Source organism: Apium graveolens, unplaced genomic scaffold (assembly GCF_009905375.1).
Source record: "Apium graveolens cultivar Ventura unplaced genomic scaffold, ASM990537v1 ctg8543, whole genome shotgun sequence".
Taxonomy (NCBI): Eukaryota; Viridiplantae; Streptophyta; class Magnoliopsida; order Apiales; family Apiaceae; genus Apium; species Apium graveolens.
In genome coordinates this window covers 19,446-35,825 of record NW_027421264.1, presented here as the reverse complement: position 1 = coordinate 35,825, position 16,380 = coordinate 19,446, and the positions used below count along the sequence as shown (strand labels likewise).

At 32.6% G+C, this 16,380-nt stretch overlaps 2 protein-coding genes across 2 annotated transcripts; both read left to right on the top strand.

The window, feature by feature from the left end:
- The first annotated feature begins 1,790 nt into the window (after positions 1–1,790).
- LOC141705094 (protein FAR1-RELATED SEQUENCE 5-like) lies at positions 1,791–11,888 on the top strand. The gene is made up of 3 exons (XM_074508166.1): positions 1,791–1,944; positions 10,037–10,130; positions 10,802–11,888. The coding sequence occupies exons 1-3, from the start codon at positions 1,791–1,793 to the stop codon at positions 11,886–11,888; spliced, it is 1,335 nt and encodes a 444-aa protein (XP_074364267.1).
- Positions 11,889–11,950: 62 nt separating this feature from the next.
- On the top strand, positions 11,951–12,820 carry LOC141705093 (protein FAR1-RELATED SEQUENCE 5-like). Its single transcript, XM_074508165.1, has one exon. It carries the CDS (start codon positions 11,951–11,953, stop codon positions 12,818–12,820), a length of 870 nt encoding a protein of 289 aa, XP_074364266.1.
- Positions 12,821–16,380: the final 3,560 nt, after the last annotated feature.

Here is a 16,380-nt window from a genome sequence, read left to right as displayed (position 1 = left end):
GAAAACGGATTTTAATATGTACACTAGCTTACTTGTAGTATGAGCAACAGTCTTCATAGCTTTAAATCGTATGGAGAGAGGTCGTCGTCTGACATATTTTATTGCGGACATTTCTTATTCTTTTAGTAAAGCATCATTTCCATCAAACTCTCTTATTTTTCAGTACGAGGGTCTTCATTAGGAGGTAGACAAATAGTTATTAATTTAAATAAAAACTAAACAGTTATGACCACTTACCAACAAAGAGTTAACAATAAGTTCTATATGAACACTAACTTACTTGTTAAAACGGCAGTCTTGAGTGTTTCAAACCATTTAGAGAGAGGGTCATTATGGAGCAATTTCAATGGTGGTACAAGGAGGGTGGACTTTTTCCCTTCTTTCATAAAGATTTTTCCTAAAGAGCATGCAAAATTATTATGAGGTAATGATTTCAAATCCTGAGGTTAATCGGACTCTGGAAACTTTACGTAGTAGCTAATGATGGTGGTAAGTTTTACCACATACACATTTTGTACCTTGAGTTGCACTAGGGCTCTTGATGGATTTCTTCTTCTTCTTCCTTTTTTGAAAAGACATTTTCTTCTTTTCAACTAGACTTTATTCTACAATAAACATCTAATTTTTTTTCTAAAAAATGTTGGGATTATAATAAAAAATTATATTAATTTCAAAATTTGAGTGAATTAGGTAATTTTTAAAACACAAATTGTGTCATGACCAATGTGTCTGTATGTTCAACATCTAATTTCATAAAGAAAAATGTATAGAGCTTATATTCGGATTTTAAATAGAAAATTATATAGATGGTATATATAACTCAATATCTATTTAAAAACATTGAGAAAAAAAATATATATATGTATATGTATGTGTGTGTATTTATGTGTTACTCTAATTTCTAATTATCATATCATAGATGTCAATACATAAAATTGAACAAATTAAAATATAACAAGTTATGAAACAATGTACAAAGTGAAAATAGTATATGTAGATCATGAGGTCTTTAAATTTCACCAGTTAAAAATAAACAAGTTATGAAATAAAGTAGAAAGTGAAATTGTATCTTTTAGAAGACATGGATAATGGTGTTGAAATTAGGGTAAATGTGCAGGGGGGTTTTGTTTTTGGGGACAGTGTGTGTGGGTGAGGGAGAGAGGTGGATGAGAATGACACATTTGTGTTTATAAACATACCACAAAATTTATATGCATATAAAATCTTATTAGTTTTCTAAAATAGAAAAGGAACATTATACTAATTATAATTATTATATAAAAATTAACTATGTACAAAATTCTAATGGAATAAATAGGTTAAAATTGAATAATATTTTTAAAGAAAAAAATTAATGTACTAAATTATTGTAGAATGAAGTCTCAGTTCAAAAAGATGAAAATGTGTGTTTGAAAAAAGGAAGAAGAAGAACCCATCAAGAACCCCACATATAGACCTTCCATCTACAACTCAAGGAACAAAAATTGTATGTGGTAAAACTTAATATCATCATTAGCTACCTCGTCATCTAGCATTCATTTTACCTCATAACAGTTTTACATGTTGTTTAGGAAAAATTTTTATGAAATAAGAGGAAAAGTCCACCATTGCTCGATGATGAAACTCTCTCCAAATGGTTTGAAACACTCAAAACCGCCTGTTTTAACAAGTTAGTATTCATATAGAACTGTTTATTAACTATTTGTTGGTCAGTGGTCATTTCTGTTTAATTTTTATTTAAATTAATAGCTATTTGTTTACCTTCTAATTAAGACCCTGGTGCTCAAAAAATGAGAGATTTTGATGGAAATGATGCTTTTCTTAAAGAAAAAGAAATGTCCACATTTCTGTTTCCTTTAAATATGTCTGATGGTGAACCTCTCTCCATGTGGTCTAAAGCTATGAAGACTGCTGCTCATACTACAAATGCTGCTCATACTACAAGTAACTAGTGTACATATTAAAATTTGTTTTCACACAAAATGTTATTACTTTTTATTATATATTTATTTGTGGACCAATGTACAAAAATTGTAGTGAAGTTTTGTTTTATGACCATCGCAATCTATTGATCCTCAATAGACTTTTTATATAATAAGTTAGCTAGTGTCATAATGAAGACCTTGCTCACATTTGTAGCAGTTTTTTGTAATACACTTTTTGCTGTGCACCCACCTCGTAGGGGTGGAAATTTAATCAATATACTACAATTTGTAGTCAAGATATTGTTATCCCATCCTCTCAATGTAATCATCATATTTTATCATTTGTTAAGAGAAGCCCACTCTAGAAGAGTATTGAGTCTATGTCGGTATTTGGCATGTTCACCCCCATAATCCACACATTCAAACCTTGTTCTCAAAAAAAAGGTTCTCGTGAAGGATCGACAATAACTTTAATGGTTGCCTTTGTCAATGTTGTTGAGAAGACATACACCTTGCAACCTCATGACCCAAAAAAAATTTTAGATGATATGGTGGAAATCCATCATAAATTGGAATATAATGGGTTTGATGTCAATGTATTATGTGAGCATGTAATGTAATTGCTATCAATAAAGGACAAGCGGGAAGAACATAAAGCTAAGGAAAAGAAACCTACAGATCAGGTCGAGGAAGAGGAAAAATATATTTAAGATTTGGATAATCGCATACGTTTACTCGAAGATTAGCTTGCCTTGGCTTTGTCAATTAAGGAGCACAAAAATTCAACTGTTGCTCATCTGAGATAAGATTAGCAATTTCATTGGTGGTACAAGGAGAGGGGCACTTTACCCCTTCTTTCATAAAGATTTTTCCTAAAGAGCATGCAAAATTATTATGAGGTAAAATAGATGTGAGATGACTAGGTAGCTAATTATGGTGGTAAGTTTTACCATATACAAATTTTGTACCTTGAGTTGCACACGAGGGTCTATATGGGGTTCTTGATGGAGTTCTTCTTCTTCCTTTTTTAACACACATTTTCTTCTTTTTCAACTAGACTTTATTCTAGAAAATGCGGATATTTCTTATTCTTTCAGCAAAGCATATTTTCCATCAAACTCTCTTATTTTCTCAGCACCGGTGTCTAAATTAGGAGGTACAAATATAATTAATTTAAATAAAAACTAAATAAAAATGACCACTTACCAACAAAGAGTTAACAATATGTTCTATATGGACACTAACTTGTTAAAATCATGAGTGTTTCGAACCATTTGGAGAGAGGGTCATCATGGACCAATTTCAATGGTGGTACAAGGAGGGTGGATTTTTCCACTTTTTTCATAAAGATTTTTCCTAAACAGTATGCACAATTATTATCAGGTAAAATAGATGCTAGATGACTAGGTAGGTAATTGTGGTAGTAAGTTTTATCACATACACTTTTTGAACCTTGGTTTGGAGACCGGTCTATATGGGTTCTTCTTCTTCCTTTTTTTAAAGACACATTTTCTTCTTTTTCTACTGGACTTTATTCTACAATAAACATCTAGTTTTTTTTCTAAAATTTTTTGGAATTATAATAAAAAATTATATTAATTTCAAAATTTGAGTGAATTAGGCAATTTTGAAAACACAAATTGTGTCATGACCTATGTGTCCGTATGTTCAACATCTAATTTCATATCTAAAAAATATATAAAGCTTATATTGGGATTTTAAATAGAAAATTATATAGATGGTATATATAACTCAATATCTATTTAAGAGCTTTGAAATATATATATATATATATGTGTGTGTGTATGTATGTGTATTTATATGTTACTCTAATTTCTAATTATCATATCATAGATGTCAATACATAAAATTGAACAAATTAAAATATAACAAGTTATGAAATAATGTACAAAGTGAAAATATTATATGTAGATCATGAGGGTTGTTAAATTTCTCCAATTAAAAATGAACAAGTTATGAAATAAAGTTGAAAGTGAAAATTGTACCTGCAGACATGGTGTTGAAATTGGGGTGAATGTGCACCAAAGTTTTGTTTTTAGGGAGGGTGTGTGTTTGAGGGTGAGATCTTTTAGCAGACATGAATAATAGTGTTGAAATTGGGGTAAATGTGCAAGGAAGTTTTGTTTTTGGGAGGTTGTGTGTTGGTGGTGTGTTGGTGAGGGAGAGAGGGGGACTAGAATGACACATGTGACAATTTGCGTTTGTAAACATACCATAGAATTTATATGCAAACATAATCTTATTCTTTATCTAAAATAAAAAAAGGAACATTAGACTTATTATATTTAATATATGAAAATTAACTATGTATAAAATTCTAATAAATTAAATAGGTTAAAATTAAATAGTATTTATAAAGAAAAAAGAATATACTAAGTTCAATATTACATTAATTTAAATAAATTTACTTAAAAATGACTAAGATGAAGGTATATTTTGAAGAATATAATGTTTACTGAAAATAAAAAAATTATAATTAGGTTACCTTATTTGTTATTTATTTGAGGCAATTATGGAATATTTAATATAATTTACAGTATCCATTTTAAGAAGAATTTTTTATAAAATTATATTATATATGTGCATATATATTTATATATGTATATATATTACATTGATTTGTAGTATTCTAAGTTCTTCCACAATTTTCATGTCTTGTTGTTTAGATTTTATGTTTTTCTAGGTTTATCTTTTTTGTGCTCTTCCAATTATTTTTGATTTATTAATATTATTCTATCTCATATACATTGAATGTTATATTCAGTTTTTCAGTATATATATATATATTTATATATATTATTTATAAATATATTTATATATATAATATCTATAGGGGCTGTTCAAATAGAAAGAAGCTTAAAATTTAAACTAGAAACTAAGGTAATTAAGTAATGACCCACCACTTTAAAACTCAACCCACTTCCAACCTCACCTACTCACAAGCGGTTTCTGTATCACCTTCTTTACTCTCCATTATAACTAATCAACCACCATCTCGAATCTACCACCCACCACCATGTCCGATCTATCTCCACCCGCCATCATTACATACCACTAAATTCTTCGATTTCTATAATCACCTACCTTCAATCATTATTTATATCATATAAATCAATAGCTTGTATAACAGAAAATGATGAAGATGATCAAAGTTGAAAATAGAGGATAAAAGTGTTGGTGCTTGGGGTCTATTGAACAGTTACTCTGAAATAGGGGGAGATTATATATTAACAAAATATAAAATTTTTGAACAATCACCGATAACAACAATGAATTTCCAATAAAAAACACCGCATCTGAAATTTGAACATGATATATGAATACAAATACTAATACGTATGACTTCAATCACTAAAGCATACTACAACAATCACTGATTTATATCACACAAATCACCAATTTATATCATGAAAATCACCAAATTTTATATACGAGAAAGATATATAAAACATATTTTTATGACATAATTCGATAAAAATCGTCAATCTTTTTGGTCGGAGAAGTTAGTGATGATTTATTATATTAAGGGTATAATTAATTTATTAAGAATGAGGGGGGGGAGTGTTCCAATTGGTGCACTAGGATAAAGGGGTAGTACCGGATTAATGGTATATGATCGGGAAATAGATGGGACACCAAGAGAAAGGTGTGGTATAGTAGAAAGGTGTAGGGGAGAAAGGCAGTAAATCACTAATTATGCTTACTAGAATAACTAAAATTTAGAAAGTTCTGAAATTGTAGTAATTTCAGTTTAGTGATCCCGTTAAGTATAAATAGTGATCATCGTCAAAAATATAGCAAATATGGTATGCAAATTGATTGCTGGGAGATGGAGAAACATACAGTGAAGTCATATTTTAAAAAAAGGTTTGTCGATTAATGGAAAAAATAAATTAAAAATAATTAGAAAATTATTTATAAATAGATATACGTGAGGGAGTAACAGTTGGAATTTAAGGGAGGAGAGAGAAGGGGTTGTATAAAATTTGTGAGGTAGAGATTCAATTCAAGCTGTAAAATTAGTGGTTATCAATGGTTTCTAGATTTTCGAATAAGGTTTGTTTCTATTTGAATATTTTCTTTACTCATATATAAATATATATATATTATATTTTGTATAATTAAAATGATCTTTGCACAGGTATGTATTAAATTTTTTAAATTCATAAAAATTTCAAAACTATAGAATTAAAATATTCAAATAATATTATATAATGTAAATTATAATTTTACATGTATATAATATTTTTAAAAACTAATAAAGTCTTGATAAATTACAAATAATGAAACAAAATAGTACTTTGACATTCTATGGTTGAAAACTAGTTGACTTCATCTACAACATGTTTATATTGCAGAAAAGATGTGGATTTTTAAATAACAACCAGTTCATATGACACAATTTAGTTTCTTAATCGTCCTTGGTAAACTAGTAAACTAGTAACTCAACTAGTGTATTACACTATCTATTTTATGCAAGTAGTAGTGTAAGCAAGCTTGTTGGAGGTTACTTTGACTTGTTAGTCAACTAATTATATGACCTTGTGTTTTTACTAAAATTTATCGGTTAAAAGCTAAGTCTATACAATTTAGTATCTAAAAGTTTAAAGTAAGAATGTATAGAACAAGAACAATAAAAGTAATCGACTAAAGTAATCGATGACGCCGAAAACCCCCTTCGAAGGGTAAAAACCCAACCGTAATAATTCCACTATAATATTTTATATTAATTACAAGAGATGGATGTCTTAATAAATAAGTACAAAGTATATATATGGCTTCGTGTTTTCTCATTCATGGAATGATAGGGATGGAGAGTTTCTTATTATAATGGATATTTTGTGTGTTTTGTGTAGCTCCCTCCATTGTATATGACTCTTCTATTCATTATCTATTCATTATATCCATGCAGTAGCCTTTTCTTGTTGTTGTAGGTCTTTGGACCACTTGTACATAATTGTGCTATTGAATAGGTAATGTAATAAACTATCTACCTATTTTTAAGGGTCGGTGCTTGACTTGGTTTTGGTGTCATGTTCCATTGGTCCAAACGGTGTGTACTTGTCATGAATCTTTAGGTGAATACAAAATCTTCTCGTTAGCACCTATGTGTCATTTTATGTAAAATTTGAGCACTAACAATTGACCCTAATTACATTGGGAGTGTTCAACACACAATAAAATTATCAGAATTGAAATGTATAAACATGTTTCATGACCTTTGGGGTGGGTATATTCAACATCTAGTTTCTTTATCTAAAATATTGTTGAGATTATAATAAATGATTAATAGAAATTTTAAAACTCTAATGACATATTGTAAATTTAAAAAAATTCATGGCCTCAGCGGGAGGTATATTTAACATCTGGTTTTTTATCTAAATTTTTTTTGGGATAATAATTAAAAAATTATGTTAATTTCGAAATTCAAATGAATTAGGCACATTTTAAAAAACAAATTGTGGCATGACCTATGTGTGTTTGTATGTTCAACATCTAATTTCATATCTAAAAAGATCTTATATTTGGATTTTAAATAGAAAATTAAATAGATTCCTCTGTTATGTGAGATCTTATATATAACTCAGTATCTATTTAACAGCATTGAGAAAATAAATAAATATATATGTATTTATGTATATGTATACCTATATGTATATGTATGTCTGTATATTTATGGGTTACTCTAATTTGTAATTATCATATCATAGATGTCAATACATAAAATTGAACAAATTAAAATATAATAAATTATGAAACAATGTACAAAGTGAAAATAATATCAGTAGATCATGAGTGTCATTAAATTCCACAAATTAAAAATAAACAAGTTATAAAATAAAGTAAAAAGTGAAAATTGTACCTCAAATCTTTTAGCAACATGGATACCTATCGAACGCTAAAAATTGTACTTGTGGCTTCAAGCTCTAAAGACCTTAAACACGGTTATTTAAACATATTGCAATTATAAATATATGTACATACTAAATATTTAGTTATCTATCATTTCAATGTTTTCATCCTCCACAAACATAATATGCCATTATTTGATAATAGCATATTATGTAGTTATATCTCTTTTATTCTCCATAGTATTTTTTTTGATGACATGAGCTATATAGATTCAACAAAAGTGAATTTTTTTTTATCAATAAAAACACAATTTTTTAAATATAAGCATTTGTTAAAAAAGTGGTATGTTTTGAATAGATTATTATAAGTAATATGTGATATAAATAAACATGGAATTAAAAGTATATACGGTTTAAATAATAAACTCTGTCACATCTTATTATATTCTACCTAAAATATTATTATTACATGGAGAACAAAATTCCAATTTATAATAGAATTAAAATGTCATGTTAATAAACATTAATAGACTTTTTATATTTACTAAAACATTATTCATGTGTTGTAAGTGACACCAAATTTAGTAGCATCATATTCTGTGATTGGCTAAGCAGATGGGATTTCATACTAAAATAACCTTAAAAAGTTTATGTGTTTAGGGTTAGATTATATACTAATCATAAAATCTAAATTATCACCTCTAACATTCAAAAACCTAAAGCAAATATAGATAAAAAAAGGAATTTTTTATTTTTTTTATCGAGTTAATTTGTTGACAACATGTGATGTTAAAGTTTTTGTACATATAAGGATTTTTGTTATGCCTAGCAATTTTACTCAAAATATTTTTAGTACATAATAAATTGGTTAGGAAATGATGTACAGAGGGACCTTGGACATGTAAAATGTTTAAAAATGATTTGGACACATAAATTTTAATCAAAAATGGCTTAAAGATATTTACAAAAACACAACACATTTGAACAAAAACATAGGCATGGTAAAAATGCATACTCTATTAATTGCTCTAGTAATTGTTGACCCAATGCCCATGGCTCTTTGTTGACATTTTGTTGCTCGGTATTCAAATTATTGTGATTCCTTTCACCTAGTACAAATGACTAAAGGTGAGAAAGTTTCACCACAAGGATACTTTGGCGAAATAGGGAGAATTTTTAGTGTTTATTTCCCTTAAAATATAAAAATGTGTGATGATGGACCTTACTTGATGTGGCTTGAAGCTCCAAAAACTCTAAACAAAGTTTTTTAGATATTTTGCAATTATAAATATAAGCACATACTAAAGATATAGTTACCTATCATTTCAATGTTTTGATCCTCCAAAAACATAATATGTCTTGACTAAACTATTGTCAAATAAAATCATGGCTCACGTTGAAAACGACAACCCGGATTATACACTACGCCATAAACGGCCTTATACAACATAATTATGTGATGTTGCCATAGATAATGTTGCCGTATCATTATGATAATCTACCATATTACAACATATTTTAATTATGTTAGCATAGGTCTTGTAAAGTGTTGTCAATCCATATATAAATTAAAATATTCAATTTTTTTTGAAAATAATTAAAATTATGCTGACGTATCACATGTGGGTCCCACATGGGGTTTCCCACTACTGACTTGTCACTGATGTTTTCTTTTTAAATAAAAAGTAATTGTTTAAAAAAACTTATATTTAAATAAAAAAATTGAAGATTTTCATTTATTTATATGTAAGTAGAGATTTTTAAAAAAATTAAAAAAAATAAATTATTAGCTTCCATTTTTTCTTTTCTTACTCAAATAAATTATGTACTATCTGCTTACTATATCTTCTTGACCTTGAACAGCAAGACTAAAATCCAACAAAAAGAAATCTAATCCAACGCTTATAAGAGACGCCAGCTCATCGATCCGTGTGAAACAAACCAAACAAACATATTCACAAATCTCCCTTTATACCTGTACCTGTACACATCTCGAGTTTCTCTGAATTCTCACAAATCAATCTCTCTCTCTTTATTTCCCCCAATTCTCAAACCCTAGATTTAAGTGATGACTCCCAAAGCAGCATAGAAGACGCCGGTCGAAAAGAATCGTGCTTTTGAGCTTATTAGGGGTGTCAGGTAATGTTGATTTGATCTTTGTTTGTGCCCTGTTTATATTGGGGATGGGTCTACAACAACTGTTTGTTATAGACCTGAATTTAACAAACACTTTTGTAGCCGTTGATCTGGGATTGGAGGGCTGGAACATTGGGGGGACCGCGGAAATTTTCAGCGGTCGGGCAGGACGGACCGCGGAAAATTTCTGCGGTTGGTACTGCTCCCTTATCCCCACCTGCTCCCTTATCCCCAACATTCCAGCAGATCTTCATTTCACCAGACAAAAATATCAAAATTTCAAAAAAAAATCTACTCTCCAAGTTTACATTTTAGGCGATTTTGGGACATTTTCATCAAGAAATTCAAGTTGTTTTGTCAATTCAAGGTATATTTCTTGTCTTAAATTTCACATTTTCATGGCGGATAAATTATTTGCTCGTATGTTTCGTCATAAACGTCAAAACGAAAAAAAAGAGGCTATTGATTGTAGTTTACATCTTGATAGTTTAAATAGTAGTAAAGAACCTAAAACCCCTGTATATGTTGAAGATGATGATTTTGTAGATAGAAATGAGGAATTTATTAATTTAGATGACGATTTGGTTGATGTTGAAGATGAAAGTGATAGAAATGAGGTTGAAAATGAGGTTGAAAATGACAGTGATAATGTTGAGGGTGAGGATGAAGATGATAATGTAGAGGATGCAAATTTGTATGAAAATGTTGATGGGCGGGGAGTTCCATATTTGAATCAAATTTTTCAAAGTGTGGATGAGGCCGGTCATTTTTTTAGGGCTTATGCTTTATGAAATGGATTTTCTATTAAAATTCAAGCTAGCCATCGTAATAAAGACAACGAGATATAGGTCGTTTATATGTTTGTAGGCTTTATGGAAAAAGTGTCGTCGCCGAGAGTAGTCAAAATAAATGGCATAGAGAGGTTCTTCCTAAAAGCGAGTGCAAGGTGAGGATGTATGTCAATTATCAAAAGAAAAAACGTCACTGGGAGGTAACTAGCCTTGAATTGGTACACAACCACGGTCTTGTTTCCCCTAGTAAGATGAATTTGGTACAACGAGAAAGACATGTCAACACCGCGACCCGTAGTTTGATTAAAATGCTTTATGGTTCGGGGGTTCGTAATCGTCAAGTGATGAATGTGATTGGTAACATTCATGGAGGTAATGACAAAGTTGGTTTCAATGTTCAATATGTTAGGAATGTGTTAAGAGACGAGAGGAAAAAAAAGTTTGAGATTAGTGACGCCCAAGCGGGGTTGGACTTGTTGCATAGGTTGAATGAAGAAAGTAGTTCTAAATATTTTATTAGGACCGAAGTCGATGAAGAGAATCGCTTGAAGTGTCTAGTATGGATTGATCCGAGATGTATAATGGCTTACCAAAATTTTGGTGATGTTATGGCTTTTGATACCACTTATCGGACAAATAGGTATGCAATGCCATTTGTCCCATTTACCGGAGTCAATCATCATTATCAATCGGTAATTTTCGGGTTTGCATTGATGCGGGATGAACACGCGTCGACTTTTGTGTGGATTCTTCGTACTTGGCTTGAAGGTGTGGGGAATAATCCTCCATTGACTATAATCACGGATCAAGATCAAGCCATGGCAAGCGCTATTGCGGTTGTACTCTCGAATACTACCCATTTATTGTGTTCTTGGCACATTAGTCAAAAATTCCTGGAGAAATTAGCTCATTATTATTCGGCTTTTCCGGAATTCAAGACGGACTTCAACAATTGCATTTATAAATCTCTCACTGAATGTGTTTTTGAAGCTAGATGGGCGTCGTTTGTGGAAAAGTATCACTTGCAAGATCATAAATGGTTAAAGGGGTTATATGAGTTGAAACACAAGTGGATTCTTGCATATACTAGAAACAAATTTTCGGCATTTCAAAATAGTACATCGAGGAGTGAGGGGATGAATTCTTTTTTTATAAGTATGTGAGTTCGGCAACGGGTTTGAAGGAATTCATTGAAAATGCCCAAAAAGCATTGGCAAGGTAATTCATGAGGGAGAAGGAAGAAGATTATATCACCATTAATCTAAAACGTCCCATGAAATTGTATACCACATTAGAGTATAATGCTTCTTGTATCTACACTAAGGAAATGTTTAGAAGATTTCAAGATGAATTGGTTGAGTCTTCAAAATACTTTGTTGAAAAAGACCGACGAGCTAGTGAAGAAGGGGAGAGAATTGGGGATGTTTATACGTACTATAGTTGTTATAGGCCAATGTCCGAGCCTACGAGAAGAAATGTTTATTTTGTGGCATTCGAGAAAGCAAGCTCTTTGGGAATGTGTACGTGTAGAATGCTTGAACATTCGGGGTCACCTTGTAGACACCTATTGGCGGTCTTCACTAAGAAACGGGTTTCGGAAATTCCCCCGTATTACATAAACCGGAGGTGGACAATGCATGCCAATAGAGTTGATGGCGTGTTGCCTTACAATTTGGATGTTGGACAAAGTCATGAGATGACCTCAACCGATCGATTTAATAGCATGACAATGTTAACCATGAGTTTTTGTCAAAGTAGCATTGCATCCAAGGAACGGTATGATTATGCCGTTGGAGTGATGAATCGAGAAATACCAATTCTCGAAAAAATGAGCATTGATGGAATTAAATCTTACGAAAGCAATTCGCAAGCTCCAAATGCAAGTGCTCATGAAGAAATAATTCTTTACCCTATTATGTCCCAAACTAAAGGGAGGAAGAAGGACGTTTGTTTCAAAAGTCCAATAGAATCGATTGGTAAAAAAGAGAAGCCGCCAAGAAGGTGCACTTATTGTCAAATGGAAGGCCATGATAAAAGGAAGTGTCCTAGTAGACTAGAAGATCTTAAAAATGTTCAAGAATCGCAATATAATTAGTGGTGTACTATTTTGTAACCGAATGTTGTAATCTTTAAATGGATTTGAATTTTAAGTGTTTAACATTACTTTCTTTTTTGTTATGTTTTATTGTCATATAATTGCCAATTATTGTCATATAATTGTGTTTTATTGTGATAGGTAACATGACTAGCGAGTATAGTGGTGAGAATAACTCCGATCATAGTTTTGATTCGGTTTCCCACGTTAGCAACACATTCTCGGACTCCCTACCAAGCGACTCGTGGTATGAGGATAATGACGAGGAAGATGTGGTCTCACCAACCTTTAGTGAGATGGAAGATGCATGTGCCGAGTTGATGCCTCTTGTGGACAATGACGAGCCGCCCCATGTGGAGGAAGAGGAAACGGACTTGTACCCACCCGATGAGGAGGCTTATAGGGCCAAAAATTGGATCGAGGCATGCAATTGGATGGAGGGTACTGAACCGTGGAGATTGGTGAACTCTCATCCGGATCCGTACTTCCTTCCGATCTTGAATTTGGGCAACAACACGCCCGATGGAAAATGGAAAAAATCCGGATGGAATGGCGGTAAGCTTGTTAAATGTGATCGGATTGCCGATATTGTAAACTTGAGGCCTCGTGAGGGTTGTAATATGGACCAAATACGCATCGAATATGTGAAGGGTTGGGTTTGACACCTAATGGGAGGGACGGAGAGGGAACACGGGACATGTTTTGTAAGATTTCGTCTCTACGATGGCTCAAATACGATTCCCGTTACCATTTGGAACGACTCAAACCCTTACCCTTGGAAACTTACGGAAGGCCATATCCGTGATGGTTGTGTACTTGTTCTCTACCATATTGCATGCTTCGTGGATACTACGCAAGGAGTTGCTCAACACCGGTTATCCGGTGGTCTTTCTAATATACTAGGTATTTTTGGTTAGGACCAATATATTTCATAAAATTTAGTGGATTGTATTGATCGTGTAATTTTCATTCGAATCTATGTATTTTCATTGAATTTTATATGAATTTATATGAATCTTCTATGAATTAAAGTATGAAATTTGAGATTGAAAGTGTACCTAAAAATTTGAGATTGAAAAGTAAAATTTGCAAGTCGAACTATACATTACAAATTGTTATGAAATGTATTGAAAAGTTTTTTTCAATATTTGGACAAGCGTTGACTTTCGATGACTTTTTTAAGGAATTTTCAATTTAACGTAAAAAATGAAAAAAAATAATTTTTTTTTGAAAATCACTCATTACCATATTTTAGGACTTTTGAGAGTAGTTTGGATTAGTGGAAGTTAGTTTAGGACTAACTTCCAAAAATTAAGCAATTTCAACAGAAGATTAATTTGCACATACTCTGTTTCCCCTGTCTTTTGCTCTATTTTTAGGGGCAAAAAACAAAACTGATGGACCGCGGAAATTTTCCGCGGTTGGGCTGTAGACGGACCGCGGAAATTTTCCGTGGTTGGGGCCATTAAATTGTTTTTTTGCAGATTGAAAACAGAGCAGCCATGAAATTCACAACCAAATTCACAACCAAATCCACAACCAAATTTCACCAAAATCCCAACACCTACAACACCAAAATCCACCAAATTCCACCAAAATCTTCCAAATTCCACCAAAATCCACAACAACCCAAAATGCTCAAAAATAACAAAAATCCAACAAAATTAAACAACGTCAAACCAAACAAACCAAATAAATCAAATAAAACCCAACAACATAAAATTAAATCCAACTACATAATTCAACAACCTAAAATCAAATGAAATCCAACTACATAATCCGACAACCTAAAATGAAATGCAATCTAAATACATAATCCGACAAACTAAAACACTATGAAATTCAACTACGAAGCCTCGTGACGCCTACGCATACGAATCCCGGGAATCCCCATTGCCTTCCCTAACTAAAGCTCCCTGGCTATCCGATACCTAAAGGTATCCACCTCCTCCTGCGACCAATTTGGTACCTCAGGTAAGTCATATCCTTGTGTGAAGTAGTCCATGTACTTCATCACATAAACACCACAATCATTAGAGTTTCGTTGCTTTGGCCTGGATGGTAGAGCTTGGACCTCGGCTGAAGTAGGGTCAAGCCCATCGACTGGGTGTACCATATGTAATAGCCTCGGCAACAACCATGACTGCAATGAAATTATGATCTAAGAATGAATATAATATACAATTGGTAAGGACTATATAGAAGACAGTAATAGTAGAGGAACATACCACCACTCGTATATCCTCACGATAATCCGGCTCGTCATTCATTGAATCTATGATAAGACCTTCAAATTGTCTAGTACCGCACATGAACAAAACCCAATGCACATCTCCGACACAACATGGGATGAATATGTAGTCCGCCTCGAGAACGGAAGGACCAATAGTAGCACTGGAAAAACCGGTAAAGCTACGTAATGCTTTATTCCATGCCCTCTGCAATGTATCTCCACCGACCCTCGATGCTTTTCTGATTTTCTTCACATGTCCTTTCCCAAGAACCATGAAGTAGGGATCCATGAAATAATAGACGGGTTTCCTCTCCCATATACCTCCAGTGTGAATCTCCTCCTCCCGAGTCTTTAGCAATCCCTGCAAGTATATATGAATGCAACAAGTAAAATAAATGCAACAAGTAAAATTAATGCAACAAGTAAAATAAATGCAAAAACTAAAATATATTAGACAACGAACAATACCATATAAGTGTATATGATCCTGTCATCAACCCATGTTCCTGGAGCCAGACTCTGCATAGCTGATGCATAGACGTGATAGTCCTGAACACTAAGACCACCGGAATTACTCGGCGCCATCCCAAAGCCCCATCCCCAATCTGAATATATAGCATTCTTCTTTGTCATGCTGAGACTCTTAGTGATACTCCACTTCTCCTCTTTCATCCTGTAGGATGCAAGCTTCGCGGGCCTACTAGATGAGGCAATAGCCTGGGGTGGCTGAGACAAATACTGGGATGGCTGTGTCATGTCAACGACATCCTGGGCAGGAATGGCTGGAATATCAAAGTCGTCAGCCAAAGGTGCAATGAAATCTGATTTTATGTTCTGAAATTTGGGAGGTCTGTAGGCGGGTCCTTTGATCTTCTTCATGAACCGAGAGAATGGTGTGAGGAAGGTAGCAGAAATGCTCCCAAACTCCTCCACAAACTCAGGAGGAACCCTAGCATCCAGCTACTTCAACATATTAAGCCCGACAACCATCTACAAATAAAAACAAGCAAACATTTTTTCATTAATTCCACAAGGATATCATATCATCAAGATGAAATACGTGTGAATATAAATTTGGTAGTGTGTGGGGGTGTAATGTGAAATATGCATATTTGTAAAACACTTACAAGTTCATAGCCCTCGAGGCTATCATACAACTCCCTCATCTTGTACTGCTGCTGAAGCTGTGGATCGGGCTTCCCTATGCGCATACGAGATATATCAGCATACCACGCCATGTAATCAGCCTCCGAAGCTATGTCTACCGAGTCATCAACAAGGCCATCCAAATCTGAACAGAACCTGGCCCATTTGCCAATATCAATAA